At 34.3% G+C, this 22,197-nt stretch overlaps 1 protein-coding gene and 1 pseudogene across 1 annotated transcript; both read left to right on the forward strand.

Moving 5' to 3' along the window:
* The window catches only part of LOC124456691, a 64,097-nt pseudogene extending 50,742 nt beyond the window's left edge, over positions 1-13,355 (forward strand).
* LOC124456692 lies at positions 176-10,240 on the forward strand. Its single transcript, XM_047007059.1, has 13 exons — positions 176-255; positions 411-543; positions 7,195-7,272; positions 7,359-7,480; positions 7,595-7,679; positions 7,847-7,917; positions 7,982-8,046; positions 8,167-8,253; positions 8,625-9,308; positions 9,395-9,545; positions 9,659-9,698; positions 10,002-10,065; positions 10,156-10,240. Exons 2-9 carry the CDS (start codon positions 437-439, stop codon positions 8,997-8,999), a joined length of 990 nt encoding a protein of 329 aa, XP_046863015.1. The 5' UTR covers positions 176-255; positions 411-436; the 3' UTR covers positions 9,000-9,308; positions 9,395-9,545; positions 9,659-9,698; positions 10,002-10,065; positions 10,156-10,240.
* Positions 13,356-22,197: the final 8,842 nt, after the last annotated feature.

Genomic DNA, 22,197 nt, shown 5'->3' on the forward strand with positions numbered 1-22,197 from the left:
GGATATACTGTAATTTTATATCTATATATTTAACTTATATGTAGACTCCTCAGAGGATACATAATAAATATATAGTAACATGACTGGTACACTTATGGATATACTGTAATTTTATATCTATATGTTTAACTTATATTTAGACTCCTCAGAGGATACGTCTGTGATGGTTCGGGATGAGTGGAAGGTTATTGAAGAAATGGATTTTCCAAGAATATCAAAATTGAGTCTACCAAATGTTCTTGATCCAGATGATTTGTATGTTGTATCAGAATTCATTGTTGTATAAAACCTTCTTTGAATTTGCTAAACAAATGAAAGCAATTTTAACATCTATTCTGAATAGATACTAATGAATATCTTGTTTTTATGTGTTTATGAAGATCTCTCTATTTCTGTGCTTTGTTAAATAGGGTAAAATGTGGTGAACTGGAATATTATGACAAGGCTTATGATCGTGTCAACATTAAGAATGAAGTCCCACTTGCCTTGCAAAACAGGATTTTCCATAAAGTCACAACGACTGATGATCCTGTTATCAGAAATGTAAGAAAACTTTACTTGCTTTCATTGAATTAAATGGTTTGGATAATCATCATAATGATAACCACCAATGTTAGCCACCAATCATGACCAGTTATTAACCACCTATCATGACCAGTTATTAACCATTAATCATGACCAGTTATTAACCACCTATCATGACCAGTTATTAACCACCAATCATGACCAGTTATTAACCACCAATCATGACCAGTTATTAACCACCAATCATGACCAGTTATTAACCACCAATCATGACCAGTTATTAACCACCAATCATGACCAGTTATTAACCACCAGTCATGACCAGTTATTAACCACCAATCATGACCAGTTATTAACCACCAGTCATGACCAGTTATTAACCACCAATCATGACCAGTTATTAACCACCAATCATGACCAGTTATTAACTACCAATCATGACCAGTTATTAACCACCAATCATGACCAGTTATTAACCACCTATCATGATCAGTTATTAACCATTAATCATGACCCGTTATTAACCATTAATCATGACCAGTTATTAACCACCAATCATGACCAGTTATTAACCACCAATCATGACCAGTTATTAACCACCAATCATGACCAGTTATTAACCACCAATCATGACCAGTTATTAACCACCAATCATGACCAGTTATTAACCACCAATCATGACCAGTTATTAACCACCAATCATGACCAGTTATTAACCACCTATCATGATCAGTTATTAACCATTAATCATGACCTGTTATTAACCACCAATCATGACCAGTTATTAACCACCAATCATGACCAGTTATTAACCACCAATCATGACCAGTTATTAACCACCAGTCATGACCAGTTATTAACCACCAATCATGACCAGTTATTAACCACCAGTCATAACCAGTTATTAACCACCTATCATGACCAGTTATTAACCACCAGTCATGACCAGTTATTAACCACTAATCATGACCAGTTATTAACCACCAATCATGACCAGTTATTAACCACCAATCATGACCAGTTATTAACCACCAGTCATGACCAGTTATTAACCACCAATCATGACCAGTTATTAACCACCAATCATGACCAGTTAGTTATTAACCACCAATAATAACCAAGAATTATAAGTGTATGCATATTACAAATGAATTGTAGGAACGAAATATAAAAATATTTACTTTATTGAAAAATTTAATTGTTCAATTTACTTTGATTTTACCTGATTCTAATGAAAGGAAATGTGTTTGCTACAGATACCATTATATCTACATTGATGACCTGCACAAGATCTGTGTACTCTTGGGACATTATAGCACATGTATGGATAGTATTTTTGTGAGAATTATCAATATACTATTAGTGATATTTATAACTATAAATTAAGTATTTATTTCATGTGATTTTAGCGTGTTGGCTCAAAACTATTTTTTGACATGAGAGATGAATCAGCATTTGGTTTGTAAATTTTAGTTTTAATTGATAATTTAAGAAACAACAAGCTGTTTTTATTATTGATCTACGTTTTTAGATCTTTGACTGTTAATGAAACAGCTGTGGAAACACCTATTGATGATAATGCAGAGAAAAGCATAAACTCTACGACGAACCTTGGTCTTGAAGCAACTTTTATAAACCAAAATTTCTCACAGCAAGTCTTGAAACGCTCAGAGGAAAAGGAGAAGTTTGATAAACCAAATCCTTTCATTGCTGAAGATAATGAAGAAGAAGAAAAGGTGGCATCCGTTCGTTACAGGTAAATTGTTCTTGTATAAATATAGATTGAAGACTAAGGTCTTAAAAAGGAGATATTGTGCTTTACAGCGTGTGTAAAAAAATTAGAACATTTAAAAAATGTCCAGCAAACTATCATTTCATCAACATCCATGTATTTTGGCATTGTCTGATTTATCTAAAAGTAATAACAATCAGAAAAATTTATCTGGAAAATTGGGAATGCACTTTGTGAAAGCGTCAATTTAACTGCTTGCTCAAAGAAAATGAAAGGTTTGAAATTTAATTTAATCGACCTGGTGAAAGTTTGAACTCTGCAGTGCCTTTGACAAAAATTTTAGAAAATTTGACGTTCACCGTGTTCAACATATCAAAATTGGACATTTTGTGTGTTTCACTCTTTTTTCTTATTCAAGACTGATAACATGCATGATTGATTGTTTGAATTTACGTAACTAACAAAAATACTTAATTTGAAGGACAAACAACTTTGGCCAAGCCATAGTTTTCTGAACTTTTTTCTAACTTTTTTCATACACCCTGGCATACATTTGCTAAATTTTAACTATCATTGCTTTATGTTATTAAAACGCGCTGGAAACATGTTTTGACTTATTTATTTCGTAATTTTTTGATATCACAAAAATTAATAAATATTTTATTTCATTGTGTTGAAGGTATACATGTTTTGACAGCTCGTTCTTCCATTAAGAAGAAAAATGTGATAGTGTACAAGATAATTTTGACTTTCATCCTTCGCTGTGACCTTCCCTCGTTAAAATGTTGTATTACTCTCAACCAGTGAAATCATTTGTCTCTTATTTAGATATCGTAAATGGAATCTTGGCAATGATATAGAAATTGTTATAAGATGTGTACATGATGCAGTATTGTCACCTGGAACTTACATCAACATAAAGGCTCTAAATGAATGGGAATCTAAGGTACATTTATGTATGTGTAGGGAGGTATTGGAGAATGTTGTCATTACGTCATGTATGTATGTGTAGGGAGGTATGGGTGAATGTCGTCATTACGTCATTTATGTATGTGTAGGGAGGTATGGGAGAATGTTGTCATTACGTCATGTATGTATGTGTAGGGAGGTATGGGAGAATGTTACATTACATGTATGTATGTGTAGGGAGGTATGGGAGAACGTTGTCATGTAATAATGTATGTAGGTAGGATATGGAAGGGAATAACGTCATGTATGTATGTGTAGGGATAAGTATGAGAACGCCATTGTCATCGTCCATGCATGTATGTGTAGGGATAAGTATGGGAGAATGTTGTCATTACGTCATGTATGTATGTGTAGGGAGGTATGGGAGAATGTCATCACCACGTCATGTATGTATGTGTAGATATGGGAGAATGTCATCATCACGTCATGTATGTATGGGAGATAGCATGATGAAATCATCACATCACGTTATGTATGCAGGGATAAGTATGGGAGAACGTGTCATTACGTCGTATGTATGCAGGGAGGTATGGAGAACGTGTCATTACGTCAATGTATGTGTAGGATATGGGAGAATGTTGTCAACGTCATGTATGCATGTGAGGTATAGAATGTCATTACTCATGTATGTATGTGAGGGATATGGAGAACGTTGTCATTACGCATGTATTATGCAGAGAGGATAATGAGAACGTCATCATCACGTCATATGCGTAGTGATAGGAGAACGTTGTCATACGTCATGTATGTATGTGTAGGGAGGTATGGGAGAATGTTGTCATCGTCATGCATGTATGTGAGGAATAGGAGAATGTTGTCATTGTATGTGTAGGGAGGTATGGGAGAATGTTGTCATTACGTCATGTATGTATGTAGGGAGGTATGGGAGAATGTTGTCATTACGTCATGTATGTATGTGTAGGGAGGTATGGGAGAATGTTGTCATTACGTCATGTATGTATGTGTAGGGAGGTATGGGAGAATGTTGTCATTACGTCATGTATGTATGTGTAGGGAGGTATGGGAGAATGGCGTCATTACGTCATGTGTATGTGTAGGGAGGTATGGGAGAATGGCGTCAAAGCTAGACACTCAACGTGGAGCTGTCTTGGCTACTGAACTCAAGAACAATGGCTGTAAGCTGGCAAAGTGGACTGTTGCGTCTGTTTTGTCGGGCTCTGAGTACTTAAAAATTGGGTGAGTATTGTAATTTGCAATGGAAATGATAGTTTTCATATTTATTATCTTCTGCGTCGTTTTTAGTTTAATTTTTCTTTGTTTCAATTTAGTTACGTTTCACGTAAAAATTTTATGGATTCATCAAAGCATTGCATTCTGGGTACACAGCAGTTTAAACCACGTGAACTTGCTAGTCAGATGAATCTCAGTATGTACAATGGTTGGGGAATAGTACGATGTATTATTGATTATTGTATGAATCTTGAAAAGGGGAAATATCTTATTTTGAAGGATCCTAACAAGGTAACAAAGGCTTTACTGAGCTTATAGTTAACTGGATCGTTAATCTTTTTTTGGCAGCATTCGGATTCAGTTTAGTTTCACTCACGACAGTATTTCTTTGTTATGGAAATTATGCATATTCATTATCCTTATTTATCATTATTTATCCATTGTGTGTCCTTCTTTTAAAGGGGATGATTCGTATTTACGATATTCCCAACAACACGTTTGATTCGGAAGATGAAGATGATGACGATGATGAAGAAGAAGCTGATGATGAGGATGAAGATGAACAAGAGGAGGAAATTGAGGGTATGTAAGAACAATGTTTTGATGTTTAGGGATAAGTAGGAGCATACGAAGCTCTGTTCTGTTAGTGAATCAATTCTCACTCATTTTTATAGCAAACATTTGATGATGATTTGTTGCTGAAGAATAAATTCAATTTCTATGAATTATTACAAGTACATGATTTTTTTTTCTTGAATTGTGTAATTCAATATAAGCTTCAATAATTTGCTTCGAAATAAAAATATCTTGAAATGTTCACAAGTGATTGTTTTTAAATTCCATATTGAGACTTCTTAATCAAATATCTCCATGAGTTGAATGTGAATGTCTTAATGGATGATTAATAAACATTATGAATGTGTATTGTTTTGTCGTTTATTCACTTCATTTTGAGTTGCATATCAACAGAAGGTTTTACGTTTTTTATGTCATTTAATATTACCAAGTATTAAAGTAAATGTTTTGAACCCGGGAGTATCGTACATGTTTGTAGATGTAGATCGTCCAAGTTAGTAGAGCCTTGAGAAAGACTGTTTTTGTTGTTGATAATGTCATACTTATCTTCTCACTTGCTTCTGAGACAGTAAATATCAACATTCCTCACGACTCTACTCTAACCTGGACAATTACGTCTACAAACATGTAATTACCCTCAATGACGTCATGTGGTATTTGGTTTAACAGAATTTTGTTAGTTGTAATACAGCATTGACCATGAACTAACCATACAGCATTGACCATGAACTAACCATAAAGCATTGACCATGAACTAACCATACAGCATTGACCATGAACTAACCATACAGCATTGACCATGAACTAACCATAAAGCATTGACCATGAACTAACCATACAGCATTGACCATGAACTAACCATACAGCATTGACCATGAACTAACCATAAAGCATTGACCATGAACTAACCATACAGCATTGACCATGAACTAACCATACAACATTGACCATGAACTAACCATACAGCATTGACCATGAACTAACCATGCAGCATTGACCATGAACTAACCATAAAGCATTGACCATGAACTAACCATACAGCATTGACCATGAACTAACCATAAAGCATTGACCATAAACTAACCATACAGCATTCACCATGAACTAACCATAAAGCATTGACCATAACTAACCATACAGCATTCACCATGAACTAACCATAGCATTCACTGTGAACTAACTATAAAACAATGTACTCATATTTAGTTAACATTTTATTTTTACTTCAGTGATGTTCAATAAGTGAAATTGGACAAAAGAATATAAAAACCTTTTGATTTTTCCATTTTATCATACGTTTTTTAGAATTTGGAATCTCTGTTCATGGTTTTTGATATAAGAATTCCATGAAACATTTTTTACTAGCGTTGATTTATCTCAGCAAATAACTTTAAGAAATTACTGCATGTGTCATGTTTTTCATGCATTCGTTTGCTGAGGTATTATGGTGGGCCCTGGGGGTGTCATTTGCGACGCTCAGTGTGTACTCTTTCATCCCCACCCGCCCCCAATGTTCCCCCTCTCTTTGTGACGTCCTGACATTTACCTCAAATATTTCATTTACATCATTTCCGTTGCCCATATTGGTAAATTTCCTTGATTTGTTTTCTTTTGTGAACTGCTTCAATAATACTGTCGTGTATCGTGGATATTTTTTACATGTAGAAAACACTGTATTTTCTCCGAACTTTCTTGATGCTAGCAAGAGTGGTGAAAGTTGATATGTGGTGATAACAAGCGATCATAAGGTACTCGTATATACATACTTTGGTAATATCTAATTATTTTAATTATTTTTCTAATTGTCCGACAAACGAAACTAATTTTTGTACATGTTAGTTCAGTGGAGATTATGTTGAACTTGGCAAGTGTCGTAATTACAAAGCAAGATATTATTGATCGCTTGTTGGATGGGGTAAAGCAAGTTAGTTTTAAAATATTTGTACGTAGTTTAAAGTTCGAACTTGGAACTTGTAATTTCGTTTCGTCTTTTATTGTATTGATTTTACTCGAATGATTTGGTCGACTTGAACCTCGTCGTTTCTTTAGTGTCAGGTTTGATTTGGTAGTACAACGGAATTGGCTTCTGAGAAGGATAGCAGGTGAACTTGATATTTCTTCGATTGTATTGTATTGTGTTCATTTTATTTCATAGTATAATCCTTATTTATCATAATCTTTGTATTTATGATGAATTACAGAATCTCTTGTCTTTGTGAGCAATGGAACATTGTTCTTCAATTTGGCATTAAATCCACAAAAAAGATAAATTCTTTAAGGTATCTTCATCATTCCTCTCTCAATTCAGTCAATTTAAAAGCCATTCTTAAATAATTTGTTTTCATCATTGCTATGTTCATTAAAGGCAGGTGTTAATGAGATCTGAAGGTCAATCTGTGTTCTGGCTATTTATCAAGGAACATCTTAGCTCTAGTGAAATAATGACATATAATTCTTTACATAATGTAATGACAGATGTTGGTAGAGGTTGGTCAAGTTGTTGGTTTCTAAATGATTCCAGGAATGTTTGTGGGTAAAACCTTTTGTATGCCATGAATTTGTTCTGACATTTTTCTTTCTATTTTGATATTTATTTGACAGCTCAAGCATGGCTTAGGTCTAGTTTAAACGAGCAATCACTGGAGAAATATCTTCATAGCTTCATTGGGCATAAACAATTGCTTTTGTAAGTTTGATTTAAGTAACATTTAAGAAAGAAAGATCAATCTTGGCTTGATAAGCTATATGATTATCATAACCAATGTATAATGCGATATAGTAATGCAATTTTCTTTTAACGGTAAGCTGTTGATGTCAGAATAATTATACGATGTGTAATTGTTTTAATTTCAGTCAGTATTATGAGCAAGATGCATTATTATTGGATGATGAACGATCTAGTATGTTACCAATGATGGCTGCTGGTAAGAATAAACTTGTTTATATTTCTATAATGGATTTTTTATCATTCCTTGTTTCTTCTTTAAGGCTTAAGTTCAATTCTTTTTGCAATTGACATTGACAAAGCTGAGTTTAACTCTATTACTGTACAGGTATGCTGGAATGCTATTGATATTGTTTAAAATGAATCTTTGCAAATAGAAATGGATAGTAAAAAGTGGAAGCTATGAATGTACTTTTCTTTAACTACTTGAATTTAATTTAATTTTTAGATTCCGGCAATATCAGCCAAGCAGTTTCTCGTCCAACATCAATATGGGCTGTACCATCACCAATGTATGCGACGTCAGGAGCTCCTGGTGAAGTTTGTTAAATACAACATTTTAAGAAAATAAAGATTTGATCAGAATTTCATTTTTCTCCTGATCAAAAATATCCCTTTTATCCCTAATTATCCCTACCATTCATCTCATATATCGCTAATCTTATCATTCCTTAACCACACATGTCATTTATTCCTTGTAATCCCCCAACCATGCGTTCTCCTTAACCTTTATTATCCCATTATTACATGTCTTCATTTATCCCTTAACTATACCTGTTGTTTATTCATCCCTTATCATCCCTTAACCGCGTCCTCATTTATTCTTTATCATACTTGAACAATGCGTAGTCATTTATCCCACGCGTCTTTATTAATTTTAACTTTTATCTTTCTTTTGTGTTTCAGGAAAAGAAAAGAAAAAACGTAAAAAAAAGAAAGCAAACATTGCTCAAATTGAAAATGTTGAATTCAAAGAGACGGAAGAAGGAACTTCTACTGTCAGTTCTCATGGTAGTTCTTCCACAACAACGACTGCTCACGATAGTGCCACGAGTTTTACCCGAGCGGCATACGACATATTACAACGTAATACTGATTCTCAGGTACATGCTCGTGGTAACCATGCTTTCACTAAAAGGCCTGACGATTTTCTTGAAATGCCAAAGAACTCTCAGTTGGCTTATTGTTCGAATTCTGAGAATTCAAGTCTTTCTTCCACAATGGCGAAAACCAACGTTGAGAACAAGGAGAATGAAACAGATGAACAAGTGGCTCGATTAACAAAGAAAAGCCAGGAAGTTCTGCATCTTAAAAACGAGTTTAAAACTGCGAATGATTTGAAAAAAAATCATTCTTTGACAACATCTTTGCAATCAGGGCATTACACTGACTCATCGCTCTTGTCGGAGGAAGAAGTGTGTGAGCCTCTTGTTGATATGAACAGCGGTGTATCTCTAATTCCCGTAGTTTGCCCCGATGACGATAAAGGAGTTAGGGTCTAGCTATGTCAGATGAAAATGAGCGATTTACTGTTGCACCTGAGACGTCGCGACATTTAGTTCATTCAATAAATGATTCGCCCGTTTCAAGGTTAGAAGATACTTCATTATTTTATCGACAAGAATGTCTAACGAGTTCACCATTTTAACTGAGGTGGTAATTTATGTTGTTTTCAGTATTTACACTGATGAAGACGTCGAGAATGATGCAAGTTTAGCAATTGGAGCAACTGTTGCAGCGATATGTGCCACACGTGATGGTAGCATAGAAATTAATGATTACTCAGGATCGTCATTGGTCAGAACCATGGGTGATGGTTGTATGAATGTTAGTTAATTATGAAATGCTTTTATCTTTTTGGGGGAGGGAGGGTAGAAAGCCATGTGTAAATATCTTTGTTATATTTAGTTCGTTATATTTGGTATGTTTTCGTTCTTTAGCCATCAGAGGAATATCCATCAGGCAAAGAAATGACTTCAGGTTTGTGTGTTTTTCTATTCATGTATTTAAATGGTTTTATTTCTTATATCTTTTGAAAAATGTTTTCGGAACGGGAGAGGCACTTTTGCCTCAGGTTCTCAAACTATAAATGGGCTATTAGCAGGTAGAGTTAGTTTTAAATATAGAAATATTTAGTGCAATTGGATTTTACTATTTGTATCGTAGTTGCTTTGCTTGTTTGGAGACATCCGTCAAATTTCATCATGTGAACTGAATATTTGTATGTGTGAATAATTATAATTTCATGAATATCAATAAATACGTGGTTTTTTATTGTTGAAGAGGAATTAAAACAGGCGATTGTATCGATGATGTTAAGAAAAGATGAAGTTGAAGAACGTAACAGGTTGTATTATCGTCCTTCGTTTAATATTAACATTCCATTCGAATATACACTATTTTGCCCTGATTTTTCCTTCGATCATCTTTCCTGTAGATCATTACAACAACATTTGGAAAAGAGATGATGAAGTCAGCTTCTCTTCGTCTTCAATTAGAAGATTTAAAAAGAGATATGTCGTCGAAAAATGAAGAAAATTACGTCGCTCTTAACGGCTTAAAAAGGTTAGTACATTGAGAACTCTGCATTTCCGTTAATCAAAGATGTCTGTTGACCTGTTTGTTTTTGCTCTTTAGTGAAAATGATTTGCTCAAACACCAACTAAAGAAATTTGTTGGTGCTGTTCAATCGTTGAAAAGAAATGACATTATGGAAAAAGGTTTGTTAGAGGGATAGTTTATCTTTAAAATAGATGTATAAATCTAAGATATTCGATAATCTTTTGTGTAGCTCCAGAAAATGAAAGACTTTCTTCTATCATTCTTTCTCCGGAGTCTGACGTCGACGAAGTGAGGTATTTACCGTAAATTTGTAGCAAAAGTGAATCAACGGCGTTGAATTTCGTTCCTTTTTCTTGTAGAAAGGAAGAAAACAAAGATTTTGAGCGGAAGTTGATCCAAGTAAGATTTCCATTAAACCATAAAACTTTTACAAAACGAAACATTTGCCTTAAAAGGTCTTCATGTATCATATGTTGCAAGAAGATGAGCCGAAATTTATTTGATAGAAAACTCTTTTATACGATGCACACGATGACTTTAAGAAATATCTAATACAAGAAGATATTTTAACTTATGAAAACTGAGGATAAATAACTGAAATGAAATCGTGATATATGTTTAAAAACTCGCCACTCTGACTGATTTCGCGTTTCTTGTTCATCCCTGGGAATTTCATGGTGATGACGTCATGGCGTAAGTTGTGATGAAATGTTGTTTATCATGTTTAAAGGTCGCTGATATGCATGGCGAACTTATTGAACTCAATGAAAGACTACAAAAATGTTGAACGCTCGTGAATATCAGCTAAGAATATTAAAAGAAGAGCTTGTCAATCTTAGAGGACCGGTATGTTCAGTAAAGACCCGTGTGTTCATTATAGTACAATAGATGTACAATATTGATCGGTATGTACAATATGAACTGTTTGGTATGAATATGAAAAGCAGTAAATATTCTTTTGATTTTCTAAATATTTCTTAATAAAACTACGTATCTTCGTATGTTCTAGCTTCCTCAGGACAATAATCATGATGAATGTTTATATTTGACGGAGTTTGGTCCAAATTTCATGTCTGTCAATACTCGTCCTTTAATTAACATTTGGATTCCATCTGTTTTGTACAAGGAAAGTCTCCAAACATTCACCATTCATATCAGGTATAATTTTTTCCATATATTTATCTCTAAAAAAAGTAAATAACTCTTCCGATGTGATGTTGATGGTTATCTGGACTAGATTAGGGATAACTAGGGACTACATTTCTAGATTTATGATCTATATTTAGTATTTTCCTCGTTTCAAATACATCACCCTTGAGAAAAGTGTTTGTGGTCATCGTATTTAAAAGATCATGTCGTAGTTTAAATTTACTGCTCAAATATTTCACTTTTATATGTATATGTTTAGTGGTGTTGAGAAAAAATCACAAAAGTACATATTCATCCCGACAAGCCTGTTTCGTGACTGCTCACTCTTCAGGGAATTTTCCTTTAATCACGAAACAGGCTTGTCGGGATTAATCTGTAATTTTGTGATTTTTTGTCAACACCACTTAACATATTTACGCTCTGCTCTCGGGCATCGAGCACTGTTTTATACGGAGAATCATCAAATATAAACTTCCTATATATATGTATATCATCTGCTCAGTGGTCCAGTTATTGTCTTCAATAAAGAATTTAACATTGTTTACTTCACAAGGTTTATATCCGTATCAAAGACGATGAATGGAATGTTTACAAAAGATACTCGGATTTTTATGCCCTACATAAGAAGGTTTTTAATAAACATCAGTATTTTAATGTTTTTAATCATATTGTTTTGCCGTAATGTACAATCCCTTCCTTTTCCTTTTTATGCACAGACAAGCAAGCAGTTTAAACCTGTTGCACAATTCACGTTTCCCGCGAAGAAAATTATTGGAAATCGTGACGTAAATTTTGTGGAAACACGTCGGAAACAATTGGAAAATTACTTGAGAAAATTGATCAATTATAGTCTGGGTGCTGTTCCAGAGTTAGGTGAAAATCCTTGCAAGAGTTCTTTGTTCAAATACTTTCTTTCCATTTTTCATGTGAGTGAGTAAACACGTGATCATGTTTGAGTGTAATTTATTGTTCAATATACAGAATATTAAACGATTTTTTAGTGTTAATGTTTGTAAGGCAAGAATAGACAGAAAAAATTGAAAGTCAAAACAAGAACATAAAGCAATCAAGCGCATGCGCTGATTGGTCTATAGCTGTGTTTTCATTAGCTTGTGCAAACCGATCTGAGCTCAACAAATCAAATCAATCAAAGAGAATTCGCAAATCAATCATGAATACATTTTAGAGGAAAAATTAAAACGTTTGTTTTAAATTTGTCTGTTTCGCATTATTGATATTTTTTTAAAAAGATATTTTTCGTGTTTGCACTGGCTTATGCAAACCTCGGAGACGTTTGTGAGAACTCTTGAGCATGTGCAATACTCTACCTTCGGTTTTCGGCTTGCACTGATCTGCTCTCGAGTTCTCACAAAGGTCTCCACGGTTTGCATAAGTCCGTGCAAACACAGAAAAATCTTTTATTTCGCAATAATACAACACAAAGAACTCAAACTTTGGTTTGTTTTAGAAAGAAAATCAAAATGCTACTACCTATTGTTTCATGAATAGTTTATCAATTTTTCTCTAAACTTTAAGCAAATATTTTACAGGCAAACTTCAACGGTATCATCTGTTTCAACGACGACAACGACAACACAAACTGTTCCTTCTACACACTAAGGTTAAAATGTAAAACTTGTGGGATGTCTGTCAAAAAAAACAGAGCATAGAAATTGTATAAGTTATATTGTATATATATAACATACGTATAGTTCAGTATATATAAATATAATATGTCTACAAAGTAGAAGAATTTCCTGATGCATCAACTTCAAGGACTCTTTATTGTATGTGTTATATACAGATATAATTTGTCAGTATTTGCTACTATATAATAGTACATCATACTGGGTTTTAACAAGTTAAAACATAATATTTAACTTGAAATGAAAACAATCGTATATTAAATACATCACACGAAACCTACTATGCTATTAAATGTTGTGCTATCTCAGCACGATTTGATCAATTTACATATCCCGCGTCACCCAGCTCTTGCTGGCGAATGTTTATACGACTTGACACGTGACCAATTTTGATCAATACGTCATATGACTTTTTGCCGATCTTTCCCGCGCTATGTGTAAAGAGATTTCTTGCTGAAACAATCTTTATCGTAAGTATTACGTAAAATATTTCATTTGTAAGTTTCAAAGTATTACAGTGAGTAATATAACCTTTTATTTCAGAGAAGAAGCGTATACAGTCGTTATTGTAAGTATTGTACAAAATTTCTAAGAATAGGATTTACTACTTCCTACATGTATGTATTGTAATATGAAGATGTCTTCAGCTAAAGACGAAACGTTATTGTTGATAAAATTATATACCCATGGCCATATTAAAAGTTTTATGATGGGCAATTATATTTATACTAAGAATTCGCTTTCCGCCTTGCAAATCCATTTTCACAATATTTTATAACATCACAACAAGTTAAACCTGTTGAATACATGATTCTTTCTTTGAAGCTGTTGCAAAAAGTCGTTTCCAAACTCGAAAAACGAAAATGGCCGTTGAAGAGTTACGTTTTTTACAAAATTTATATCAGTTTTACCCTAAAATATCAGCTGCTTCTTCCTCAGTCAAACTTTATACTTCATTCCTCATTCATTTTTCGAAGCTGTCGGGAAAAGTCTTTCAAGAAGTCAGAAAAGATGTTGACGAAGAAACATGGCATTGCCGAAGTTTTTGTTGTACATGGTGGTTTTTTTACCAGAGGTTTGACAATTGCTGGTTTATCAAAGATCTTTACGTTAAATACATGATTATTTTTTGCTAAGCTCTTTGAAAAAGTCGTTCAAGAACTCAGAAAAGACGTTAACGAAATAACGACCGTTACAGAATGGCATTGCGGAAATTTTCGTTGCACAAGGTCGGGTTTCTCTTGGCGAATTGTTGCCTCCAATATTAGCTGCTTTTATGTCCATCGTTTGTATCTTTACTGTTTACTGAAATAACTGCCGAAAGTTTGTGTAAGAACATGTTACATGTTCGTTCGCTGAATCCCGGCTATCGGGCTCATATAAATAGTCCCTAAAACTAAAGGTAAGTTTATGAAAGTAATCAACTGCATTTATATTGCTGTTGACTATAGTCTTTGCATTTTCACACATTTCACACCAAAGACTATAGTCTTTCATTTTACACACTTTCACATTGTCGCATGGAGATTGAAAATTTTAAAAAGGACAACAAATAATACCGGCTGATAGTTGAATAAAAAATAAAAAAATTGTAATAATATTTTTCTATCCGGTTCATTCCTTTGATGTGTGCAAAACTAGTTGGTCAGCCTTCATTTACCATTGAAGACCTTTGTATAATTTCAATGTCTGTCACTACGCTGCCCACAGGTGCATGGAACATTGTTAGCTACGTTGATGCAAGCACAAAAGATTTTCCTCCATTGAAAATGTAATGCACTAGTGAGGTTAGCACAGTGATTGGGTTTCGAAATTTTACAATAGTTTAATTGCCAAACGTCGTTTTTATATACACCCTGTAGAATGCTAATTAAAAGAGATCAAATGTTAATGCTAATAAATACAATAAGAAAATGAGATGAAATTAACAATCTAGAGGGTTTATCAAATCATTTTTGACATCAGTCGACCTTTAGAATTTGCACGATTCAGCTGTAGTCGTTCCCCAAGGAGACTTAAATGTTTGGGATTTGCTATTTGCTGTAGCTGAAGTATACGTTTTTATTTATATTGTATTAAATTGCATTTACCGCTCTATGGGATTAATCTAAGTGATGAATCATGCAAATTCTAAATTTTACAATGTACAATTGACGACACACCTGGTAAATAACCAATCAGAACACAAAAGTTTACAACACGCCTAGTCACTGACCAATCAGAATACAACACGTTCGTGAAACTTGGGCCATAGTCTAAGACTAAGAACGTGCCATTTGAACGTGAAAGTCTGTAGTTGCACGAAGAATAGTTAGCCGAAGTCGAAAGTATTCCAGGTGAAATATCTCTTGGAGTGCTTTGAAAAATGTTCAGGTAAATGTCTTGTTTCAAGTTCTTTTGCATTGAGTAAACATTGAATTGGGACACTGCATGTGATGTTCATTAATGCAAAGTGCAGTGTGGCCTTTCCATAAAGTTCCGTCTTAGTAACTTTGTTTCTATGCTTGATTTTAGACATGGACATTCTTCTCTTAAACGACAATTAGTCATCAAATGAGATTGAGAAACAACGAACAAATGTTGGTGTATTTACCATGATCGTAGACTCACAATTAAAGAAAGTGGTTATTGTTCACAGCGGTTGAAGAGAATTGTGGCTGTTGTCGACCAGTTCCTCCACGCTCATCTAAACATAAAAACAAAATACAATTCTGTAATTTGGTAGAAATTCTTCTTCCCTTGAACTACATTACTAGTAAATAAAATGCTCAATGTAAGTATGTTATCAATGTTTTTCATTTATGGAAGTATTGTAGTGTGAACTGACATTGGCTTCAATTGTCCTATGTAGAAACCTTCTGATCAAGAATGGACAATAGACGTACTTTAATGAAATCCTCTAAACAATGATCAAGAATGAACAGCATACTTTAATGAAGTCCTCGGAAGAATGCTCAAGAATGAACAATTTACTTTAATGAAGACCTTTGAACGATGATCAAGAATGAACAATTTACTTTAATGAAGACCTCTGAACGATGATCAAGAATGGCAGGTAATTTAATGAAATTCTAAACAATGATCAAGAATGAACATACTTTAATGAAGTTCTCTGAAGAATGCTCAAGATTAAAAATTTACTTTAATGAAGACCTCTGAACAATGATCAAGAAGAATTTTAATGAGTCCTCTGAAAAATGATCAAGAATGAAATATACTTTGATGAAATTGAAAAATACGTGACTCTAATGCCTAAAGACCATCTCTAAAAGAATGCAAACGCTAAACACTCTTCTGGAGCAATGCATCCATCAGCCTAACGCCTGTTTCCATGGAAAAGTCAATATTATGACCTTTTCTAAAACATTTTCCTGCGAGTTTTCCTGCTAACATCACTACTGGTCAATCAATCGCAATGATGGAGAAAACCACGCCGCTATCAAATGCCCAAATTTCAACATTACTTAATTGAAAATGTTTGTACTAAAAACATGGAATTTCTTTAACATGAAAATGAAAAACCTAAAAATCCTAATTTTTCGACTGGCTGTCGATATTTCCGATTTAATGCCGTAGACGACATGCACAGTTGCAAGAAATGGCCAATCTTGTTTCTGTGGTTGCCGTCGCGGACATAAAAGCGGTGATGTTTGTCAGGTAGCCTGAAAATTGGATACGATGGTTTCACCATCAACGTTCTGAATTTTTCAAAAAATTATTTTGGGCTTTTTTGTGGCTGTCCTTGCTCAACATCCGATCGTTTCATCTTCACAATTGGCATGAGATTTGTCATTCATCGTAGTCTGTCGTCGAACTGCAAGGATCGTCGAAAACCGTAAGTGTAATAATAATAAACCTTTTATTTAGTTAGGCCTGTTAACAGGTCAAATCTCTAATATAATTTGGGCAATAGCCACAACAAATCCTGGTGTTCAGTATATTCCACTGTAAGGCTATTTTTTAATGCAGGAATGCAAAAAAATATATTTAAAGAAATTTACATCTGCATTTTCAAAAATAGTCTTGATTAAGAGGTAATAAAAGTGTTCTTTGTGTTAAAATAATCCAATTGTGTTTATCGGTGCTGCTTTAGTTATTTTTAAAATTTCTGTCTTAGTAAGCGTGAATTTGTATGAACTATTTTAAGTCTGTAACTAGCATGCAACAATTGTGTTGTTCTATATAATTTACCTTCGAAAAACCTCTGTGTGAATATACTGCTTTATATGAGCTACGCATGATCTGCAGTTGTTGCCTCACGCTGAAGGATAGGCAGGACCATAGCTTAGAATCGGAAATGCAAGTGAAGCGCCCGGGAAGGCAACTTCAACTTGGGGTTGGGTACAAATGGTACCTTAGCGTAGAGGATGCAAATAGCATCTGTAAGAAGACTTTGAAGACTGGATCAAGCGAGCAAGGCCTATTGAAGACCAAGGAAGATCGTGGTTTTGTGGAGAAAATATCTCTCCCTAGTACGGTAAGAGCATTCAGTCGTTGTGAAGCTGGCTAAGGATCCTCCGATCCATAATCTAACCAACCCACCCGGTTGGAGGTCGCCCGTAGGTGCAACATGCACTAGGTTGTTGTTAAGGGCATGATGGGTTACCTCCTTGGGGGCATTCCTTTCAGGGCGGAATTCCGGTGCCGCGCAGGTAGGAAGTTTAGATAGCTTAGGCATGCGCTGTAGGTAGCGGTAGTTGCTACGCTTAGATAAAGAGTATGGGGTTAGAACCTTTAAAAATTTAAAGGATGAACTCCACTATCAAGAGAAATGACTCAAATTTTCAAAATCTTCTGAAGGAAACTTTAATCTTGTCAGTCATTTTCAAATCGACAAATTGAAACTCAAATAGTCTCAGTTTGTCAAGATATTTACAGTTTAGGAGCGGCGTGGCAATTACTGTAAATGTAAAATGGATAAGTTGTTCTTTATTAAGAAAACTTCTATTCTGGAATTTTGATGCGGCAAGCCACAGCAAAAACAGGCATAAAAAATGTTTAGTACCCAGGTCTAAGCTATGCGGAATGGCTTCATATTAACCAAACTAACACGAAACATAGTTTTAATAAAAGCACATTGTTTGTTTCTTTGATGGTTACCATGAAGACAAACCGCAGACGTTGTCACATATGATACAAAATAGTTACATGATGGTTTCCATGTTCACCATTCGCGTTGCTATGTAGTCATCTATGTGATAATTGTCAAACTAAAACATAACTTAAATCAAGCGCTGCCGGTTGTTTGTTAAATCCATCCACAGTCCCTCGGTAACCAAACTTAACGTGTGCTTCTTCAAGGTTCTAAATTGTTTCAAAAATATAAAATTCGTCTGTCTGCTTTAAAATATTTTGAAGTACATTTATCTAATCCATGTCGTCATAAGCCGCCCAGCTAAGCGTTAGTGGCACAGGCGCGCAAAGCACTGAATGAAACCGTGCAAAATAGGGAGGCTAAGGAAAGCTAGGTGCGACCGGATGGATTAGATAAGAAAAACACACGTTAAAAGAAATTCCCATCCAAATTACACAATTTTCTGTCCCAGAAATTGTCGAGTTCTGATTAGTCGATGGCAAATGTGCGGTTTGTAATAAGTTGTATGTACGTTAAAATGGTATGAATTATATCCATTACTAAAATACTTTTAAGATTTTGACTTGAAGGTGTATTTGAGAAATTGATTTTTTTTTTTTTGGTATTTGCATCGTTGCAAAGTAAGTAAAGATTTTGTTTCTAATGTCCCCTGGGCGCGGAACTTCGGCTGGAAATCCCTAATGGTTTTTTCCTCTTCAGTATTCTCCAAATTCTCGTGGCGTTGTGTTCGGTTTTGGTTTATACTGTTCAGGTTTTCCATTAGGATTTTTATTTCGGTTAATGCCAAAGGTGCTTTCTCATGGAACAAAAAGAAATGCATTTAGTTATGGATGCTTAGCTGAGCGAACCTAGGTATACTCAGCTTAAAATTTACAGCCATCTTCATTTTCGTTAAAAAACATGCATGTTTAAAGCAATTCTGCATTTTAGAACAGTTTGGGGATTTCAGTTTAATCATTTTTATATTTATTTACTTAACACTTATTGTAAATGTGAAAGTTAAACTTGCATGTATTTGGGGCAAAGTTGGATATTTAAGCATTTTAATGCATTATAAAAAGCTTGATAAATTGTTTATTGTTTTGTGACTTTAAATTGTGAAGTGTAATTGAACGACAAAGCCCTTGACCTGTTTTTGTCTATTACGATCAAGCAATAACTTACAAATTTGAGCTGTAAAAATTCTACAAAGATCAAATTTTGGAACTATAAAATATCTGAAATATGTTCAATAGCCAAAATCATCTGAACTTTCCAAGAAAAAAAACAGCCCAACTGTGTATCTTCAAAGAGCGGAAAATTTAGTTTTGGGTCGATTCCCAATACACTGTTTTAGTATATGTGCAATCAAATTGTCAAGTTTGGATTAAACCGTGTCGGATAATCCATGATATAAGGAAGGAACTTTTAAATTTTAAAGAATCTTGCAAGACGCACACATGTTAATCAGATTGAAGATCATGGAATCGGGTAAAGATTAAGGATTACAAAATAGTCCCATTCTCCCAACGCCTCGTCTAAATCTAACAATGGAAACAATATTGAAACAAAGCAAAGAAAAGATTTTACGTTTTTATTAGTTGACTAAGTTGAGGAAGTTTATACTTTCCCGTGTTTCCAAAAATTCATTGAACTACGGGTGAAGAAAATATATTAAAATGGCTCTTGAAAATACGGTCCAATTATCCGAGAAATACGAAGCAGTTATGGTTCTAGTGATGTGGGGATGCTCTAGGTTATAAGAATGTTTTGTGGGAATTCTGTTACATGGTACCAAATTCATGAAGATCCTAGAAAAACTCGAGGACTTGATAAAATCATGACGGTAAAGGATGGAGGTTAGTGACGACACTGTACTGCTACATTGGGTTAAGCAGCAGAAGGGTTGGTTTCTGAATGGACAATAACGAAGAGTTATTGATAATTATGGCTAAAAGTACAAGAAGACATGTGCTGAGGATATGTGGGAAAGACTCCTGGTCAGACCACAACAAAGCGCATGTTCATGTTACGACCTCTTGAGGAAAAAGGTTACATTATATTTAATGAACGAGGTGGCGGATGTGGTGCAGCTATGAGATCCATGTGTATAGGTTTGATGTTTCTTGTGAAGATTCAAAATCAAATGAATTGAAATTGCTGTTGAAAGTGGAAGGATGACTCATAATTCCACAGGTATTCACCTTTCATAATAAAGCTAAACGATTTCATGTCTCAATTATCAAGTCACTAATGTCTTGTGTTTTGTCTATGAACAAGTGTTGCTTTGTATAAAGTTTGCTAGGTTTTCCTGTTATCTGCATTTCTTTTCATTTTAACAAACCTTTATAGTATTTGCTTTTCAATCCTTTTATTTTTCTTAGATGTTTTATCTTCAACTCTTCCTTCGATTACTTACTTGATAAAGCCATTACCATGAATGTTTCTATATCTTTTATCTAATATCAATTTATAAATGAAATAAAAGAAGGTTGACCTTAGGTTTGCATAAGTCATGCAATCCATCATTTTCTAGAACCACATCTCAAATGCCTCCATCCTTCTAACATTGCTCACTTTAAATGACCATATCTTTGATCCATCCTTTTATCGCTTTTCCACATTTCCAAATTTCTGTCTTCCAAAAACTGTATGAATTCATTTGCTGTTTTGTTTTAATATCTCACACTTTAGCCATTGAGTCCATGATCAATAAAAATGCCGCTATTATGTAAATAGGTCATATAATGTAAGTGACCTAAAATTAGCAATCTTTAAAGATATTGATTTTAATTATAGGTTATCTTGGGGGCTGTTACTGCAGCTTTATTTACAGCATATGCTATACAGAAGATGGCTCTTAAAAAATGGGGAGCAGGACTTTTAAGTATTTTACTCAAAGTTTGGGGAATACATTGAGAAGGTTGGTCGTGATGAAGAAAATAAGAACCTTGGGGTTACTTTAAAAATAGTTGGGAGTCATATCTTGAACTACGGGGATTAATGAATGGAACCATTGAACCAAAGTTTCCAGTGACATATAACATACCTGAACGTGATGCTTTTTATAAATCTGTGAGTTATGCAGTTTGGGGTGGGTCCAGTGGTCATGATGCACCAATGATTGCTTACGATGCTTTGATGATGGCAAAAGAGTCCTGGTTTCAATTGTGCTCTTGTTCTATGTTTCATGGTGGAGATAGTGACAGTACAGGAATATTGGCTGCAGCATGGTGGGGTGGTATATATGGTATGAAAGGTGTACCCCTTGGAAATTATAGGAACCTGGAATATGGTCATAGGCTTATGGAGCTTGGTAAAAAATTACTGAATGTATCAATGAATATGAACAACTAACAGGATAGTATTTATTTAACAAAATTCTGTCATCCCAATATACTTTAGTATGTTTGTAAATCATACAATAAAAATTACTACTTGGTTATAACATAAAACAAATTACTTTAGAAATAAAGTCTAAAGAAGAATGTCAGATTCAGGGCATGGGCAGTTCTAAGTTCTACTTAGGATGATTCCGGCTGTAGAGTAAGTTTATTGACTAGATATCAGTGAAACTATATATAGACAAGGACCATTACATCTTTAGGTTCATTTTACCTCACAAAATGCAAATTGCAAACGTTTTATTCCTATGATTTGGACCTAACGATTGTTTTGAATTTCCAGAGCTTTTCGTAAAATCTATAGCTTTGTCGTAGTTTCCAGTTTCATATACACATCACCAAGATTGTTTAAAAACTTAGCGACATCAACATGATAGGACCTAACGATTGTTTTGAATTTCCAGAGCTTTTTGTAAACTCTATAGCTTTGTCGTAGTTTCCAGTTTCATAATACACACACCAAGATTGTTTAAAGACCTAGCGACATCAACATGATTTGGACCTAACGATTGTTTTTTAATTTCCAGAGCTTTTTCATGAAATTCTATAGCTTTGTCGTAGTTTCCAGTTTTTTTAAACACCAAACCAAGATTGTTTAAAGACGTAGCGACATCAACATGATTTGGACCTAACGATTGTTTTTG

Source organism: Xenia sp. Carnegie-2017, unplaced genomic scaffold (assembly GCF_021976095.1).
Source record: "Xenia sp. Carnegie-2017 unplaced genomic scaffold, XeniaSp_v1 HiC_scaffold_6, whole genome shotgun sequence".
In the NCBI taxonomy this organism is placed as follows: domain Eukaryota; kingdom Metazoa; phylum Cnidaria; class Anthozoa; order Malacalcyonacea; family Xeniidae; genus Xenia; species Xenia sp. Carnegie-2017.